This window comes from Pterocles gutturalis, unplaced genomic scaffold (assembly GCF_000699245.1).
Source record: "Pterocles gutturalis isolate BGI_N339 unplaced genomic scaffold, ASM69924v1 scaffold45096, whole genome shotgun sequence".
Classification (NCBI taxonomy): domain Eukaryota; kingdom Metazoa; phylum Chordata; class Aves; order Pterocliformes; family Pteroclidae; genus Pterocles; species Pterocles gutturalis.
Window position 1 is genome coordinate 49,604 of NW_010107166.1, and position 17,155 is coordinate 66,758.

At 37.3% G+C, this 17,155-nt stretch overlaps 1 protein-coding gene across 1 annotated transcript in view; it reads left to right on the forward strand.

Annotated features, from left to right (window-relative positions):
- Positions 1 to 17,155, forward strand: part of ADK (adenosine kinase) — a gene marked incomplete at its 5' end in the record, with an annotated part of 80,641 nt that overhangs the window by 37,811 nt on the left and 25,675 nt on the right. Inside the window, one exon of the mRNA XM_010088005.1 lies at positions 2,516 to 2,630. Within this exon, the coding sequence (XP_010086307.1) occupies positions 2,516 to 2,630 (115 nt within the window). The remainder of the gene's footprint in view (positions 1 to 2,515; positions 2,631 to 17,155) is intronic.

Genomic DNA, 17,155 nt, shown 5'->3' on the forward strand with positions numbered 1-17,155 from the left:
AGTTCATCTTCATTCTTCCTTAAACTAAAGGAACCATCTCTTGGTCCTGCCATTTTCTCCTATTATAACTTCCTTGTTTTCCCTTTAAAATTTAAAGTGCATGTAAATACATTGCAGAAATATCTTCAAGCTCTTTGATTTCCTTGCCTGCTTTGCTCCACTGTAAATGTGCTTAAGAAAGTCACTAGTAGCCACTTCCTACTTAGCAAAAACTAAACATCTCTCCTGTTTCCTTCGACCTCCATGACACTTTATTTCATTTTCTCATTCATGGATCTCTTAATTGTCAAGTCCTGAAATAATTCAGAATTTAGATGAACCTTCAGAAGCCTACGTATTACCAAGCTGAAGGGCTGTAATTCTCCATCCATCCACTATTCAGCAGCTTGTACCACCAGCTGATATCTGCTATTCACAAGTCTCTTAAAAAACATCATTTCAAAACAGAAGAGCAGCCATTTCAATTTTTTTTTCCTCTGGCATCTTTAAGGGACTCTTTGCCTTTTGAGAATTAGGGGTAAGATGGCCCCTGTCCTCAGTCCACACAAAGGGACTTCAAGGTTCTTCCCTTTCTTCTCTGGTGGAAGATGTTGCCTTCTGAAATTTATATGAACAGTCTAAGCAGGAAGAAGGAAGAAATAACACAAATGAGAGTATAGTGTATGAAAATGAAAAGTATGAGAGAATTTGTAAAAGAAGTAAAGAGACTAATAAGTAAGGGGATATTATTTTCATGTTTTGCAAATGTGTATAAATCTGTGGGCTCACTGATGACCAGAGTTGAGGGAGAAATTAAAGGGAGGCTAAGAGCGTTGCAAAAGAGCTGGATAATTTTCACATTAATAGATACTAACAAATATATAAGCCACGCACATTCTCTGTCCATAACGAAGGTGGAGTGCTTAGAGAGCAACAAGATTATAAAAAAATCAACAAGTAACCAGGACTGAATGATATGCAGATTATAGTTCTTGAAGTGTTTAGCTGATGTGCTGATGAAAAATAATCAATCTCTTGTTAAAATCAGCAGCTACAGTCAAAATGGCATATACTGTACCTGGGTTTCAAAATAACACTATCTGCTGATTTTGGAAGATAAAAATCAATTTATTAATAATGTAAATTAGTTGTAACAACTCTGGTAAATTACTTGAAACCACTCTAGACAGCTTTATAAATTAACTCCATTCATTATGTAATTGTTAAAAAATGAATTAGGATTCATAACGAACAGGACACAAAACAGTGCAGAAAGTATTGTTATGTTTTCATATATCCAACGCTAAGTCCTCACCAAATTGCTGGTGTTTCACTACAGTTGCCTCTACGCAAGAGCAAACTGGGAAAAAAAAAAGATGTTATTTAACACAGATAAGAATAAAGTGGGACATAGTAAGTAGAAGAGACAATAATTGTAGTCTTTCTTTTCCTACTGTTAAAAGAAAAAAAGAAAAAATAAACGATGGCAAGAAATAGGTTTACATACACCAAAGTTAATTCTTAGAACGTAGTAACTTGAGATAAATATGAGAACAAAAGCTTCCCACATAGCATTATAAAAGGATTTGATGCTTGTACAAATAACAGAAATACCTGTATTTAGATTAGATTTAAAATGTAAGTAGATTAGAAATTGAAATCCTTGTGTTTCAGATCATAGAGCAACGATGAGAACAGGAAGGATAATATTCTAATGACAAATTGTGCTGTTAGAGTTTCTTGCATCAAATTAAACATTTCAAACTTGTTGCTGTCAAAGACCTTAGGTGGATGGGAGGTTTGGTTCAGTATGCCAGTTTCTCTGTTCTCAGCTACGTGCACTATGGTGTACAGACAAAGTCCCTTTAAAGCAAAGATTCCTGAAATTTTTGCGGCTTTTTCTTACGTGAGAAAATCAGGGGTGTTCTATGCCTCGCTGAATATAGCTTTCACTTTTTTGCTTCCTTGAATCTCAATTATGCAACCAGCTAGTGAGCACAGAGCATATTCACCTGGGCTGTGTACCTTCTAAGGTGCTGCAGTGTACAGTCAGTTTACTTGCTGAGATCAGTTGCTGTAGGGAAGCTAGAGAAACGGTATTTGTAATCCTGCATTTATAGTACTATAAAACCTGTCTAAATTGGATGAAAATCGAGCTCAGACTTTATCCAAAGTATTCTCTTACCAATTTTATTTTTAATTTTTGATAGGTAAATTTAGAATCCAGTCAGCAGCTAAGAAACCCACTAATTGCTGATTAGGAAATGCTCTGTAATTCCTTTGTTAGCTTTGCAGTTTTGCAGCAACTGGAATAGCTGAACTATCATTGTCAAGATTAAAAACAATGGTCTCGTAGTACTACATAAACCCTTAGGAGAATGAAGCATTCCTCCTTTTAAACATCTTTCTCTACTGACAACAATGTCTATTTTATACCTAGCCATAAGAAAATAAATATTTGATCTGCTAATAAAGTTCTAATCTCCCACCACTCTAGTATGCTAGTAACAAGAATGTTCTTTCTCTCTATTAATAGACTGAAGACATTAAAGAGATAGCGCGGAAAACACAAGCCCTGCCAAAGGTGAACACTAAAAGGCAACGAATCGTAGTCTTTACTCAGGGGAAAGATGACACTGTAATGGCTACAGGTATATTTTTCAAATCTCCGTTGTTGCTCACAGTAAATATTGTAGTTTATCAATTACAAGTTATTATTTTACAAATTATAACTGTTAAATGGTAGTCAGAGTGTTTGCTTTGTGATGTTAGTCCATGTTTCTCATCTGTTTATCCTTTTAATTGTTTTAAGATTCTGAACTTGAGAAGTTAATATTTCACAGGAAATTTAGTTCTGAACTTCTTAAGTTCTTTTTTTGTAATATAGATCTAAAATATTGATCCAGTTGGTTTTACTCAGATTTTTATGACTTTAGATTTTATCTGTGTAGCCATCTTTGCTGCAAACAAGAACACACTATGCCTGCTGAGAACAGCTGTGCAACAGTATAGTATATTTAAACATTTGTGAAGAGGAGGAAGTGAAATCCAGTACTAAGTGAATTTCCAGGCTTTTTTGCTTTGAGCAGAAAGTCTCACTTCTAGCTTTTCTCAGTCGCCTGCTCTTCTATTCTCAAAGGACTACGTGGGAAAAAGGTGTTCTAGCAGGGATAAAAGTAGTTTGTGCTGTCTAAATTGATGATGTACGACACAGTTTTAAGCCTTATAAACATGATTGCCTACCTTTTGTCAGTCTCTTTAATTCTGTCCACCTATGCTTCTAGACTAAATAGAGCTATTAAAAACATGTGCTGTGGCAAGCCATTTTAGTCATTCATTCCTTCACAAGGTAAGTTATTCGTCAGGCCTGAATTCCTCCTTTGGAAATCAAGTGAAGCTTTGCACCTGGGGGACCGGTGCTTGCTCATATGATATTTGCCTCAAAATCAGAATTGGCTTCAGACTGTGGCTGCAGGACTAGGCACTAAGTAGGTATGTCACTGCTATATAGATTTTTCTCAGCAGAATAATTTATCCAATACTTTGCTTCTTCCCCTATTTTGTTAGCTACAAACTGGTTTTAAGGAAATAGAAAGCATTCATTGAGAGTTGGGTATGTGTATCTCACTGAATAATGGTGGAGGTGTTGCTTCCAGGAAATTACTGCATTACGTGAATGGCCCATATGGAGGCACTCCATTTGAGTATTATACAGTTGGCTGAAAAATAGCAGTATAAAAATGTTTTTATACATGAGCTAGTAATAACGGTAGTAAACCTAAATCTTATATGTAACCCTCCTGTGCTTTTATTTAATTTTCACTGTGTACTTACTTTATTCTTCAAACTGGAGTTGTTAACAAATCCATTAATCCCTTCTTTGGTATTTTTACAACTGGGGGCTTATTTGAGGACTGACACTTGCAAATCTTAGCTGTTTGTTGGCTATGAAATGAACTTAAATTAGAGAATGCGCTTTATATGCATGATAAATGCAAGATGGATAGAGAGTGTATGCAATGGTGTCAGCTACAAAAGCAAACATGATAAATGTTAAGGCAGTTTTGAGCTGTGGGATAAGCTATTCAGTGCACAAGCATAGCTGAATCTCTTTGCTATGTTGTTATTCATGGCAGCCAAATAAATGTCAATAATAAAAGAGAATTAAAGATTTTCATTTCCCAGAGGCAGTCCTCTAATACAGCTTGATCTTTCATTTCATTTGTAATTCGTTCTCATGTCAGGATGCAATCATTTGCCAGGCTCTGTGTGTCATGTTAAGTCATTTAATAATGATTAAGAACATAAAAATGTTTGGCCTGTGGGGCAATTCTCGGAAGAGGTACCAATTTGTTATTGTTTTCCCCCCTTTTTCCTTCCTTTGGTGTGGATCATCTTTTTTCCCACCTCCTCGCGTTAAAATAATAATGAAAGAAGGAAAATCTGTCCCTTAATCTAGCATATGATGATAACACAGAATGGCACAGAGTACTGCTAACACACTTATTTCAACACCGATTAGGTCGAGTTGTGCTTTGAAACCTGCAGTGGAAAGTGTAAAAAGTTTCTAAATGATCTTTGCACGATTTACTGTGTTTAAGAGTAGTTACCAACATAAAATTCATTTCCTTTTTCTAATGCATAGGAGTACATTTTTTGAAAAAGCAGTCTGTGTGTAGTTGTTTATCCTGCCTTTCTGAGGAAACAATGTAGTCTCAGAGAGTTTATGCCTAGATTAAAATAGTATTTGCAAATTCAGCTATGGATTTGGATATGCTTGTTAGTACCTTCTGCTTTATATTTGGTCCAGGCTAATAATAATAAGAACAACATATTTGTTAGTGGGAAGACATTTCTGTCCATAGTGACTCAACCAGAGGGGATCAGTATCCAGGCAAAGGACTCTACTCTTTCTTCCCTTCTACTGCTGCCTTTAACCATCCCTCATAAGCTGTTGCACTGATCACATATTCCAATGGTCTTAGTTTATGTCTGAAAGAGCACCAGATAGAGCTGGAGCTTATGGGAGTGAAGGTAAAAGACTTCAAGGTGAGTTTGCCCTTTGTGGGTTTTCTACTTTTTGTTCCTCCTCCCCTTTCCCATTTTTCCCATGGAAAGGTCTCTGCTCTCTGGCAGCAGCGCAGAGCAGCATTACTGTAAGCCATGGGAGTAGAAGCGAATGGCTTGAATCAGACTGCACTCTATGATGAGGCACAGATGGATGACCACCCTCTGCTTCTTTCCCTTCCCCCTGCCCACTCATGGCAAGATGAGATAGGCAATACTCAGGCTGTAAGAGCATCCTTAACAGAGCTGTTTCTTCTGTCAAAGCCTCTGTATGCTGTCCAGGATGAGGCAGCCCTGGGGCTAGGTTGAGAGGGACTGGGTTGCAAGAGGAGGAATGCACCTCTTTGATGAGTTGTGTGTAGGTTGAATGGGGGGGATCAGGTAATGGAAACAGTGAGGGGATACACTTTGATACAGCTCTTGCCGGAAGGAGAGGAAATAAGATGGATAAAAGAGGTTGTTGCAGGTTGCCAGTGCATTCGTGAAAGGCACAGAATTATACATACTGGAAATTGGAAATGAGATGTGGAATTTCTGTTTTTTGTGGGATGAAGGAGGCCAGATACATCTAATCATTACAGGTGGAGAGGGCTGTGCCAACAGTTGTTGATTCCTGGACATTCAAGTATCAACAGGTATGTGAGGAGTAGAACATAGGGCAGAAAGGCATAGTTTGTTACCAAAAGCAAAGAAAGATTGACAAAAAAGTTCTGAGAATATAGCTCTTACAGAGGAGGGAGAGAGCTTAGACTGAGCCAGCTAAAATGTCTACTTCCTCCAAAGGTCTGGCCCAGCCGTACTGCAAAGATGTTTAATCATCTTATGAATTGCTGCAGTTTACACAACATTGTTTTAATGCCTGCCAAAAATGCTGGTGGCTCACCTCAAACAGACCACGAGCTGTAGGCACTCAGGCACAGACTGACAAGCAACTTGGAGGTCCATGCAACTGGCACAGATCATGAAAATGGTGAGAAGCAATAATTGCATCAGCAATCTCAATCTAAGCCATTCCCATTTGTCAGTCCACTTTTCTTGGCTGTCTGAATTATTTGTATTTGCAGAGGAAAAGTTTCTGTCTCTTTATCATGGAATGCATTGGGTCTTTCTACTGTCTGTTTATATCTCCTCTGTCACAGTACTCCATCCCCAAGGCCCCTTGTCGCTCCTCTTCCTCACTGTTCTCTGTCACTAGGAATAATTGCAAGGAAGAGGCAAGCTCAAATTCAATCTGAGTGTGATCAGTGTATTTTATAGGGAAGCAAAGGAATGTTTAGGATTGGCACACAGGAGCTGTGGCAGATGAATTGTTGACTAAATTAACAGTCAGCTTCTAATAAGACTCCACAGAGCATGTGCAAATTATCATTGTTTGAAGTTTTCCTCTTCATGTCATAGAATCATAGAATGGTTTGGGTTGGAAGGGACCTTTAAAGGTCATCTGGTTCCAGCCTCCCTGCCATAAGCAGGGACATCTTCAACTAGATCAGGTTGCTCACAGCCCTGTCCAACATGACCTTGAATATTTCCACTGATGGGACATCTACATCCTTTCTGTGCAACCTGAGGTATGTTTTTCGATTATGTCAAATTTTATCTTTTTACTGAAGAACTTGGAGGCATTGGGTCTTCTCAGTGATCCTAAGAATTAGCACTGACAAAAACATGGTCATTTTCTCCAGCATCATTCCCCAGCATAACTGAATTTTGATAAAACTCTATGAAAACAGGTAGCCTGTGAGAGACACCTGTGACAAAACCTTTCTGTGCAGGGGATTGTGGTTTGGGAAAGGTACTGGTAACTGAAAATAGGATCTGTGGACTTGCTAACCAGAAAAGTTTATTTGAGGAACAGTATTGGGTTAATTCCTTGTGCAGATGCTCCTCGTCCATACTGGGAATTACTTGGCTAACAAGACTCTGGTCCCACTACCACATCCTTGTTTCATCATATTGCTCTTCCCAGGCCTGAGATTCTGGATTTGACTGAGCGTTCTGAACTTATGGGATACATTCATTTTATGTTTCAATACTTTTTTCTGTAACCACAAAAATACATATGCTGAGAGAGGGGGGAGAGTTAATGAACACATGCAATCTCCTGATTTCAGCAGCTGGAGCTTTTAAGAAATGCACCAAAAATCACAAGCTCTGGCAAGAACATGTATGTCATATCTGTATGTGTGCTATAACATTTGTCAGAATCAAATGCTGTGAAATCTATCCCTTTTACAGAGTTGCTCATAACATTTTTAAACAAATTACTTGTAGTCAGATACATTTTATGACTGGTCTTGGCCCAAAGGGAAATCTTTGGAAAGTCTGAGCAGAATCAGTTTTGCAATGGAAAAAACATACTTTTATATTGAAATATTTGCATAATTCAAAAACAGCTGAAGCTACAAACTTTAAACTTGGCTTGTTTTATAGCTTTAATAGAGGAAAGAAAAACAATCCAAATTCAAAGAAAATCACTTCAGCATTTTTCAAGTTATGAATGATGAAATCTGGCATGTTCAGGCGTGAACATAGAATTTTCCATTCTTTTTTTCCCCCCAATGTTTGCAAGACCACCTCTGTTAAGGGCACATTTGTAATAACCTCATTTGTTAGACTGTGGCAGTAAAAATGTGGTTTTTTAAGGATTCAAGCATTAAAGTCACCTTAGTTAGGGCTAACTAGCCACTTATATATTCCTCAGTTTGTGGGATACATTATTTGAGAATATTGCAGAAAATGCATTAGCAGTGCTGGCAAATGTAGTAGAATGAGAGATGTTCCCCTTAAAAATGTCTTAGCACACCTACCACATATTGAAATAGCTTTGTGAATGTCTTCTTGTTATTATTACTTGTTATTTAATCTGTTCCATAAATTAAACAGCATGTGCAATATAGCCAAATTAATATGTTGTAGTAAAACTTGCAACATTACCAAATTTTAAAGCCTGCCTTACTGACCTTTTGATGCTGGAGTAATACTAGGCATTTGTCACTGCCTGATACCTGAAACAGGATACTGAGTTAAATGCCTGTTGGTGTCACCCATTGCAACTGTTCTTAAGGTAATATATGCAGATATATTCATAAATTAAAAGTTTATATGTTTGGATAGAATCAAAACCTGATCTAAATGAAAATAATAACAAAGATATGGATAGTATGTTTTTATGAATGATGAAGCTTTTACTTTGCAAAGCTATGTTAGATTTTAAGTATTTTAGGATATTTTTTTAAACTGTTTTAGAAGGGTTTTCAAAATTGTGGAAACTAGAGAGATTTTAAGAGATAGTGGCATGATGCTGTATGCTTTTGAGGGGAATAAAAAGGACTGATGTTCAAGCATACAACTTACTCTAAACAGAGGTCAGTGGGTTTTCTTTGTCAGGTTGTGCTGCAATCATAGGCCAGTGTGTTACCTTCTAAGCCTATCTAAAAAACACAGAAGTATTTATTACTATTGACACTGCTGACATTTTATGGTGGGCCTGTTTGCAACTCCTCTTTCTGTAACTTACTGAGTATTGTGTGTTCTCCTCTAAGAAGCAAGAAAAGGTGTTATTTTTTTCCTCTCTTCTTGCAGCTTTCATGCGTAGCCTTCCAGACAAGAAAATCTTGACTAGATCTTTTTATCAGCCAGCCTCCCTATGTGTTTGCATAAACAAAAGTAGTATCTTGGACCCAAGGAAAGAGTAGCTTGGTTATATTACAGTGTGCACGCTTTTTCACAGGATTACACACTTTCACTCTTCCTTATCCATTTATATTCATAAATGGAAAGAAAAGTTTAAAAAACAAAAATTAATTCAGGAAAAAAGGAAATTGTAGTCTGCTAATGGCATAACAAATGAGCTAGAAAGCCCAACAGAATTATTTTTAGTTTAGTTGTGACTTAGGAAACCACAAAACCTAAATTAATAATGAAGATTTGTTGATAGGGATTAATGAATAGCAAAGCTGTTAATACCTTTTTGTAACTGAAATCATTCACGATTTCATGCTGTGTGGGAGAGTAGGTCTGAGCATTTTATTAGGCATCTGAAACACATTACTAAAACCTAAGTTCCTGGATACCAGTATCTTAGATGGACTTAAAAGTGTGTCAACTATTGCATTGCAAAGAATGCATATACATATATGTGAAAATATATATATGTATGTATGTATGTAATGTGTGTGTTTCGGTAATTTCACATTGATTTAGGAAAACTATGTCTTTACTAGTCTAATGTGTTAATATACCAGTTTAGCTCAGAAATCTAGTGAAGCTGGGAAATCACATTTAAGGAATTTTCAAGGCAAAACTGTGCCTCTTATTAAATCTAGCCTGAATTTCAGGTGCTACAATGAAATTACATTCTGGCATTCTGAGGAAAAATTACCCCTTTAAGCTGTGAAAAATGCATGTTTGTTGAAGGGCAATAAATACAGGCCCCTATCCCATTCCTTAGGACTAGGCAGCATTTCCTCTTGCACAGAAGAATTTCTGTGTTTGTTTCTCAAATACAAATACGTAGATTTACAAAGTCAGTTTTTGTTGGATGATGTTGGGAGAGGCAATATAGAGTGAAAGAGCGGGAGCAGGACTGAGGCAGACCAAAGGTCAGTCTAACTTGGTGTCTGCAGCAGCGTGCAGTAGTGGGTACTTGTACAAGAGGATAAAACTGGAACAAATCTCTAGTGATACTAACATGTTACACTCTCCTATAGCTGCCAGCAATCTATAGCTTGGGAATTTCTGGACTAGAGATGTTGTTTTTGTACTTAATAGTCCAAAATAGGATTTTACGATACATAATGTCTTCTGATAATGAGTGTCACAGACTCTGTGTTATGTAAAGAAATGTCTCCCCTTATTTGTTTGGATTCTGCCACTTAAGAGTGTTACTGGCTGTCTCCTGCTGCTTGTATTGCATGGCAAGTCTGTAAGCATTACATGTACAATGTCTTGTTACTTTTGATTTTGCAGAGCTCTTGCTTATCTCCCATTCACCAGTCTTTTTTCCAGACTCTTTTCCTATTCTCTTTATTTGTCCTTTGCTCTGTAATTCTGACACCCTGGCCCACCCTTCACTACACCTTTTTTCAGGTCTGCCATACACTTTGTGAAAGAGGGACCAGAATGTTCAAGTGCCTGAGAAGTTTACAAAGTGGTTTAATTATGTTGTCTCCTTTGTTCCATATTCCTCTCTTAATAATTCCTAACATTGTGTTTGCTTTTCTGGCTGCCACTGATGATTGTTCTGACATTTTCATAGAATTATCTGTTGTGACTTCGGATTTTCTTTATGGTGTGGTAGGAGGTGGTTTAGAAACCATCATTGTGTATTTAGAGCTAGAATTGTTTTTTATATGTGCACTTTTTTACATTGATTGACATTTTATAGCCCGTTAGTGTGAGACACTTTTGCACTTCTTCACGCTCAACTTTTGTTTTTATTATTCCAAATGAGTCTAAATGTATCACAAGAAGATGGCACACAGTATACTGAAGAGCTGGTCACAGAAATGGTGTATATATAGCCTGGAGGAGCTCCCCAAAACGGAGAGGCGCAGTTAACACCAAGAACTGACTTAGGCAGGGGGATTTCAATAAGGCTGTCTATTAGGCCACTCAAGGCCTGTCTTGCTTGACTCTGGAGAGCAAAGTTGAATGAATTTACAGTAAGATATTGATTCGCGTGCCATTAAATCCCAAATGGACACTCTTGTTCAGGAAAGAAGGTAGCTTAGTACACTGTAGCTAATTTTTTGTTGTTGTTTTTTTGAGAAATGAGGCCTTCTCTGTGATATTATTCCTCAATTAGAACATCCAAACAGAATTAATTTGCCATAAATTTCTGATGCCTCCTGTATACATGGCTGTAATATTTTAACGTTGGTACGATTTTACTGGTGACCTGAGTGAGTCATGAAGTGGTTCATACAGAAAAAATTACATTGGCACAATATTCTGTTTGCTCAAGCCACAAAGCAACAGAACTACCTACCAGAAATCCTGAGAAGAAAGAATTGCAGTACTTAAGCCTTCTGGTTACCAAGGCAGGCCCATACTACTCTGGGCAGTCATGTTTACCTTATTCATTCAGTGGCTACGGAGCCCTCAAGAGACTGAGACTCGGGTCCCTGGCAGTTTTAAACTGATAGAAAAGTCAGGAATCACTGGATCTTCCTAGGGCCCACATTTCCATCCCCTACTTTTCCCCTGTACTCACAGCACTTCCCTGCTCACGTGGGGAACCAGTTCAGCAGCCTGCACAGACTGGCAGAAACCTGCCCTGGTAAGGTATTGAGCTCTGTGAACCAGCTCATTGCAGGGGCCAGGTGAGTACTAGTGCCAGCATGGGAGGAGGGAATGCAGCATTTGCAGCAGAAGGAAACAAGGATGGGGCTATAGTATCTGCAAACTGTAGTGGCTGAAGTTGCTGTGGAACCTCACTCTGAGCCATAAAACGTTTTGTTTTGAACTTCCATCTAGCAACAAAGACTGTAGTTCCAAAGTTGGAAGGAAAAGTGCTCCAGGATCAGGTGTTAATATTTTATAATTTTGTCTGCAAAGCAAAGAGCAAAGAATAAGGGCACAGAGCCGTGAACATACTATCAGAAGGCAAACAATTTATTTGACGCTGAAACCCGCTAATTTTATATTAAGAGAATAGTGAGAGAGCAGAATCAGTCATTCCATAATTGGGAAGCACTGGAACTAATGACAGCCTTCCTAATTTAATTTGTGCTTTTCATTTGTACATGTAATTAATGCAATTGTGTCAAGGTTATTCCCTGTTTTCTGAAAATGACACCTGCCCCTATCCATGCACACCAAACATGAAATTCTGGTGAGTTTTAGTTTCTCAGCAACCGTTTTTGCAGATACAGTGTTATATCAGTCTAAATATATCTTTCTGACTTTTTGAACAAACTGAAGAAAATCTAAAACTACAGTATTCTGTTTCATTTAAAGTAATTACCCTTTGAAGTTTTAATTAAATTTATGCTCTAAGTTTAAAGTTCATCATTTTCATTTTCTATACTTGCCTTCTGTATTGCTGCAATATTCAGTATTGGACACTACCCATTTCTCCTTAAAAGCATAGGGTTTGATGAGCTGAAATCTGAATCCCATGCTTTAAAGGTTTAGGCTTCTCCCCTCACAACGCTTAGGTTCAAATCATACTAGCAGGGTGGCTATTTTATGAAATCAGATAGTAATTTTTTAACCAATAATTTTTAAGAAATGTATTTTCTCTTTACCCTAATTTGGTGTGGTTACTTTTTTCATTGAAACAAATTAAATGTATGGCTTTTTCAGCAGGTTTCATAATAGATCAATAACTTGTTGGCGTAACTTTTTTTTTCCTATGGAGATGTGGGAAGATCAATGTCTGTAGTGCCCTAGGTCATGATCAATACTTTTAATAAAACTTCCTTTTTTTTCTTTTTCTGGGTTCTTTTTTTTTGTACCTTTGTGCAGTTTTGCTTTTCCTTTAGTTTCAGACCATTAATGGTTTTCAGATAATGTCAAGGCCAGTTTGAGCTTCTAACCCTACTTATGAGCAATTAAATCTATGGGATGAGCTTGTATGTGTTAGAAGACATAAGAGTTTGAAGCACTGCTTTCCAGAAGCTTGAAGTTAAAACAAAACAAAATCTCAACCTATTGGGAGGATAACACATTCAGGCCTTTTTTTCATTTCCTTCTTAAACAAATAACAATTGTCTTATTTGTGGAGCTCATGTTGATGTTAACATTGTAAGTAACTGCTATGGCCTTGACTGCTCTTCAGTTAAAGATATTAAATGCTCCATGTTGAGTTTTATAATGGTATATTGCTCATTTTGCAAAACCAGTTTGAAATAGAATAGTGTATTTTTTGCTCATTGCTAAAATTCCAGATGGGAGGGTAGCAGCTTACCAAAGTATGTGTTATCAGCTGGAGTGCTTGCAGCAATTGTGGTATTATTGTCTCTCAGGCTCAACCCAGTGTCTTTTGCAATCAATGGAAAGATCTCATTAACTTCATTGGATATTGATTATGGCCATGGAGAACTTAAACCATTAATGAATATTAATGGTTTATACTGATCCGTGTATCTTTTTGTGTGTTATACCTTGTCTGCAATCTCCGATTCAATTTTTGTAGTCTACCTAGAGGTTATACAAAAAGCAAACTTTATGTGTGCTGAAAGATTTGATAACACATTATACCTTAAGGTGTCTTCTTTGTTGTCTGTTACAAATGAGGTGCATAAAGAACTGGACCCTTTGACCACTGGCACCTAGGGAGAATATCCTCTGTGGGAGATCTTCTTTTTCCATTATTTTGGCAGTGCTAGCCTTTTTTTATTAGGCAGCAGTTCACTTCATAACAAATCATCACAGAGCTGTTTGAACAGCAGAATCTCACTCAGAAGGTGCCCTACAGACTCTGATAGCCTATCATCTTTAATTTAGAGATTTTATTTCCCATCTTGTGATTACAGTTGAATGAACATTGTAGAAAAGTTTAAATTGTAACTATCCATGTCATCCTTTTGCCATAAATGACGGAACTTATGTTTTCAAGCCTCTAATCTTCACCAGCTTAAATAGTCACTATAAAATAATTGCACAGAATGGAAGGAGAGTAAAATGTGGTATATGTGGTAACTCTGGATGAAAATTAACTGCATGAACTGACCCCTTGATTAGAATTTTCTCTGCTGTAGCATCCAGTTGCAGGCGACAGAAGTTGTGGGAAATAGGTGGCTGAATAGAAGACAAATCCTTAGCTCCAGGAGGGGCAGAGAAGAGATCCTGGCTAGTGGAAAAAGTGGACAAAGGGGAGGGTTGAATGGGTCCTGCTTCACCTGACTTTGGGGATTCAGGATTTATTTGTGTAAGACAACAAAGCATCTAGAGTTAACACTGGGGGAGGGAGGTTGAGTTCTCAAAAATGGTTAGTTGTCTAAAAGTGGAATTGTGAGATTTTATGATTGGTTTGGCACAGTGATTTCCACGGTAGGTTTAACACATAGAGCAAAGTATACATGGTTTAAATGCTATTTCTGAAAAGTAGGCAGTACACATTATTCATATACCAATGACCTGGCCTTCACACACCTGAGCATGGTACAGAATACGATGTGTTGTATGATATAGAATATGAAGTGGCAGTTTAGCTATAAACCTCTGGATACCACAAAAGTAATGTTTATGTAGTTGATCCCATTTGAATGAAAGTAGGCTTTGGCTTACTTTCACCGTAGCTGTTTTCTTTATTATTAATAATAAAGTCAGTAAGTAAGCAGATCTGATTTCAAGTATATACAGACAGCATATCTAGTGAATACAGTAAACATGAACTATTTTTATATTGTTAGGTTTTGGCTATACATACTGAATGTTATAATACTAATGTTTGTTTAAAAATAATAAGTAGAGTATTTGGAAGCCAGATTTAAAGTTTGGAAGGCTGCTTACGTTGATTTTGTTTGCAGTAGTCTGCTACCCTGTGCTCTGCCATCCCACCCTCGTAATCCATCCTGATTCCTCTGCCTGCCCCAGTGAGTAGCAGTCAAAACTAAATCATAGAGGAGTCTATGGAATCAAATATCTATGTCTCTTGTAATCCGACACTGTGATATTGTACTGTGAACCTGAAAAAGATGCCAGGCCATGCGTTGTGGCTAAGAGCAATTGATCACAAATGAAGCTGCAGAACTCTACTCCAAATTGTTGTCTTTATAAATTTGATAATAAGTACATTTCCTGACAGAATATAAAAGTGCAACAAACTATGCATGCCCTCTCCATCCTCCCCACCTGTCCAATTGCAGAATGCTGTTACTACAGTATATTGTTCTTGCTGACAACTGAATAAGAATTTTTAGGAGCAGTTGGCTATCAAATGATGGCAAATTTAAAGGTTATGCAAATTGTGCCAGTACAGCCCAGCTTGTTTCAGACCTCTTTTCTCTATTATCATATCAATTGAGTCAGCTCATAGTAGACAAAGCAAGGTTATGGGAACCACCTAGAGCATCATGCACCATTAAACATCAATGCAGCATACATGAACATCTGCAACAACGATCTTATTAACAGAGGGCATAACGGAAGGCAATAAACAGCTTTCTTAGTCACTTAATTGTAAAAAATTTAATAACCTAATACTTGCATTGTTTAGCAGGAGCAAGTTGGTCAAAAATTATGCAGTTGTGGTGAATTAGATTGCAATACCTATTGCACGCTGTAAATTACTACAAAAATATGAAAATCCATTTGTGAGCTGTTAAACACTGTAGTTAGTGGAATGCTAAAAATGCCGTTTTGGAACATAAGTATCTGCTTTTTGCACTGACGTTTTTATATTTGGCTAAAATCAAATATAAAAAAAATTGAAGACTGTTTTTTTATTTCCTGCTTACCTAGGCACCTTAAATATTTCAAAAATCAGGGGACAGTTGTTGTGAAAGGTAGAATACGTAAAGCATGAAGTGGTCTTTGTATGTGCAACTGAAACATGTTCAGAGAAACAAAGCAAAGCATGTTAGATGTTCATACTGGATGTGTATTGTGTGTTGGCTTCTGGGGTAGTCGCTGGAAGTAGAGAGTAGTAGTAGTCTAGAAGATGAGAGCATGTGAAGCCATGATCTCAAACGCCTTAGGGAAATAAACACAGAAATTGAAACATGTTAGTAATTGATAATAAAGAGCAATGAGATTTGGTTCTTCAAGGCCAAGCCAAACTGCTAGGGATGGGCTAGGGTTGGAGCACGCCCTTTGCTGGAATCAAATAGATTGATAGGCAGTAGGAGCCCTCCTGTCCTTGGATATTGGGGGGAACTGGTGTCTTCCCTGGTTTTGTTTAACAGGGAACTGGAGGCCTACTCGTGAAAGCTTAGAGCTACAGGAGGAAAGCACCACTCCTCCAATTTCAGCCTGAACGTGCAAAATGTACAGGCATTTAAGAATAAAATCAGAAAAAGGAAATAGGGACTGGATGAGTAAAACAATACAGGCTCAAATGTCGAGTTTGACAAGGGCATTCAGCAGAAAAACCTGCTCCAAATGTTAGTCTGCTCCCAAGCAGCTTTGTTCCTTCCTGGAGCCCTCTGCTCCTGCCTCTGCCGCTGCCGAGTAGCAGCTATCGGATCAGGTTTGTATTTACATGGAAAAAGAATGAAGCCTTCTAAGTTTTTGTTGGCATAAAAATCGAGATTGTGCTAGGATTGTTGGCTACAATCAGCCTCCAGGTCACCAGTAGACACCTCAGTCATTTCTGTAATCAGTAGGAATCAACACGCAACAGAGAAGGATGGCGGAAGGAGGCTGAATGAAAAGACAGTAAGCAACAAAGATGAGTAAAAGCTTGGTACAAGTATAAATTTGGCAGGTTGAGAGCTACAGAAATTAATTTTGTTTCCATAAGAAAATGAACATTTTTCTTCAAAAATTTAAATTGGAAGACGTGATTTTTTTTTTTAGTCTGGGCTTATTTCCTCTAGGAAAAGATGGCAAAAAAAAGCAGGCAGTATATCTAAATAACTGTTAAGTATATGTTTTATACTGAAATGGTTCTAAAAAGAAAAGGTAACAAACATTTTCCAATTTTTTTTCACATGTTTAAGTTACAGTTCAAATTATCTCACTTTGTAGGCTAACCAGAGTTTTTCCTGCGTATCTGTTTTTTTAAAGCAGTATCTCCCTCTTGCCTTTCTTCATAACTTTTGATAACTTAATTATATAAGCAGAGTGTTCACATTTTATTTTTACACATTTATTTACTTGCTTATAAATTTTGTTTTTCAGATTGGAAACTCTTTAGAGGAGGAACTTTTTTTTTTTCCTTCTAATACATATCTTGGTGGTCATCTTGACAATAACAAGAATACAAGTTAGGCTTAAAAGATCACAAGTTGAACTGGCTATAAGTGTCATTTAAAGTTTGATGATTTTTAATATGTTTTATTGCTTCTAAAAAGGAGATCGATGTGTGGTTTGGTTTTTAGGTTGAAAAGCGTAAAAGTGAATGATTCCTCAATTTAATACTACAGAAATAAAACTTTAAAGAAAAGTAACTGAGAGTGACAGGCGATAGTAGGAGTTCGACAAGGTTCCACAGAGATAG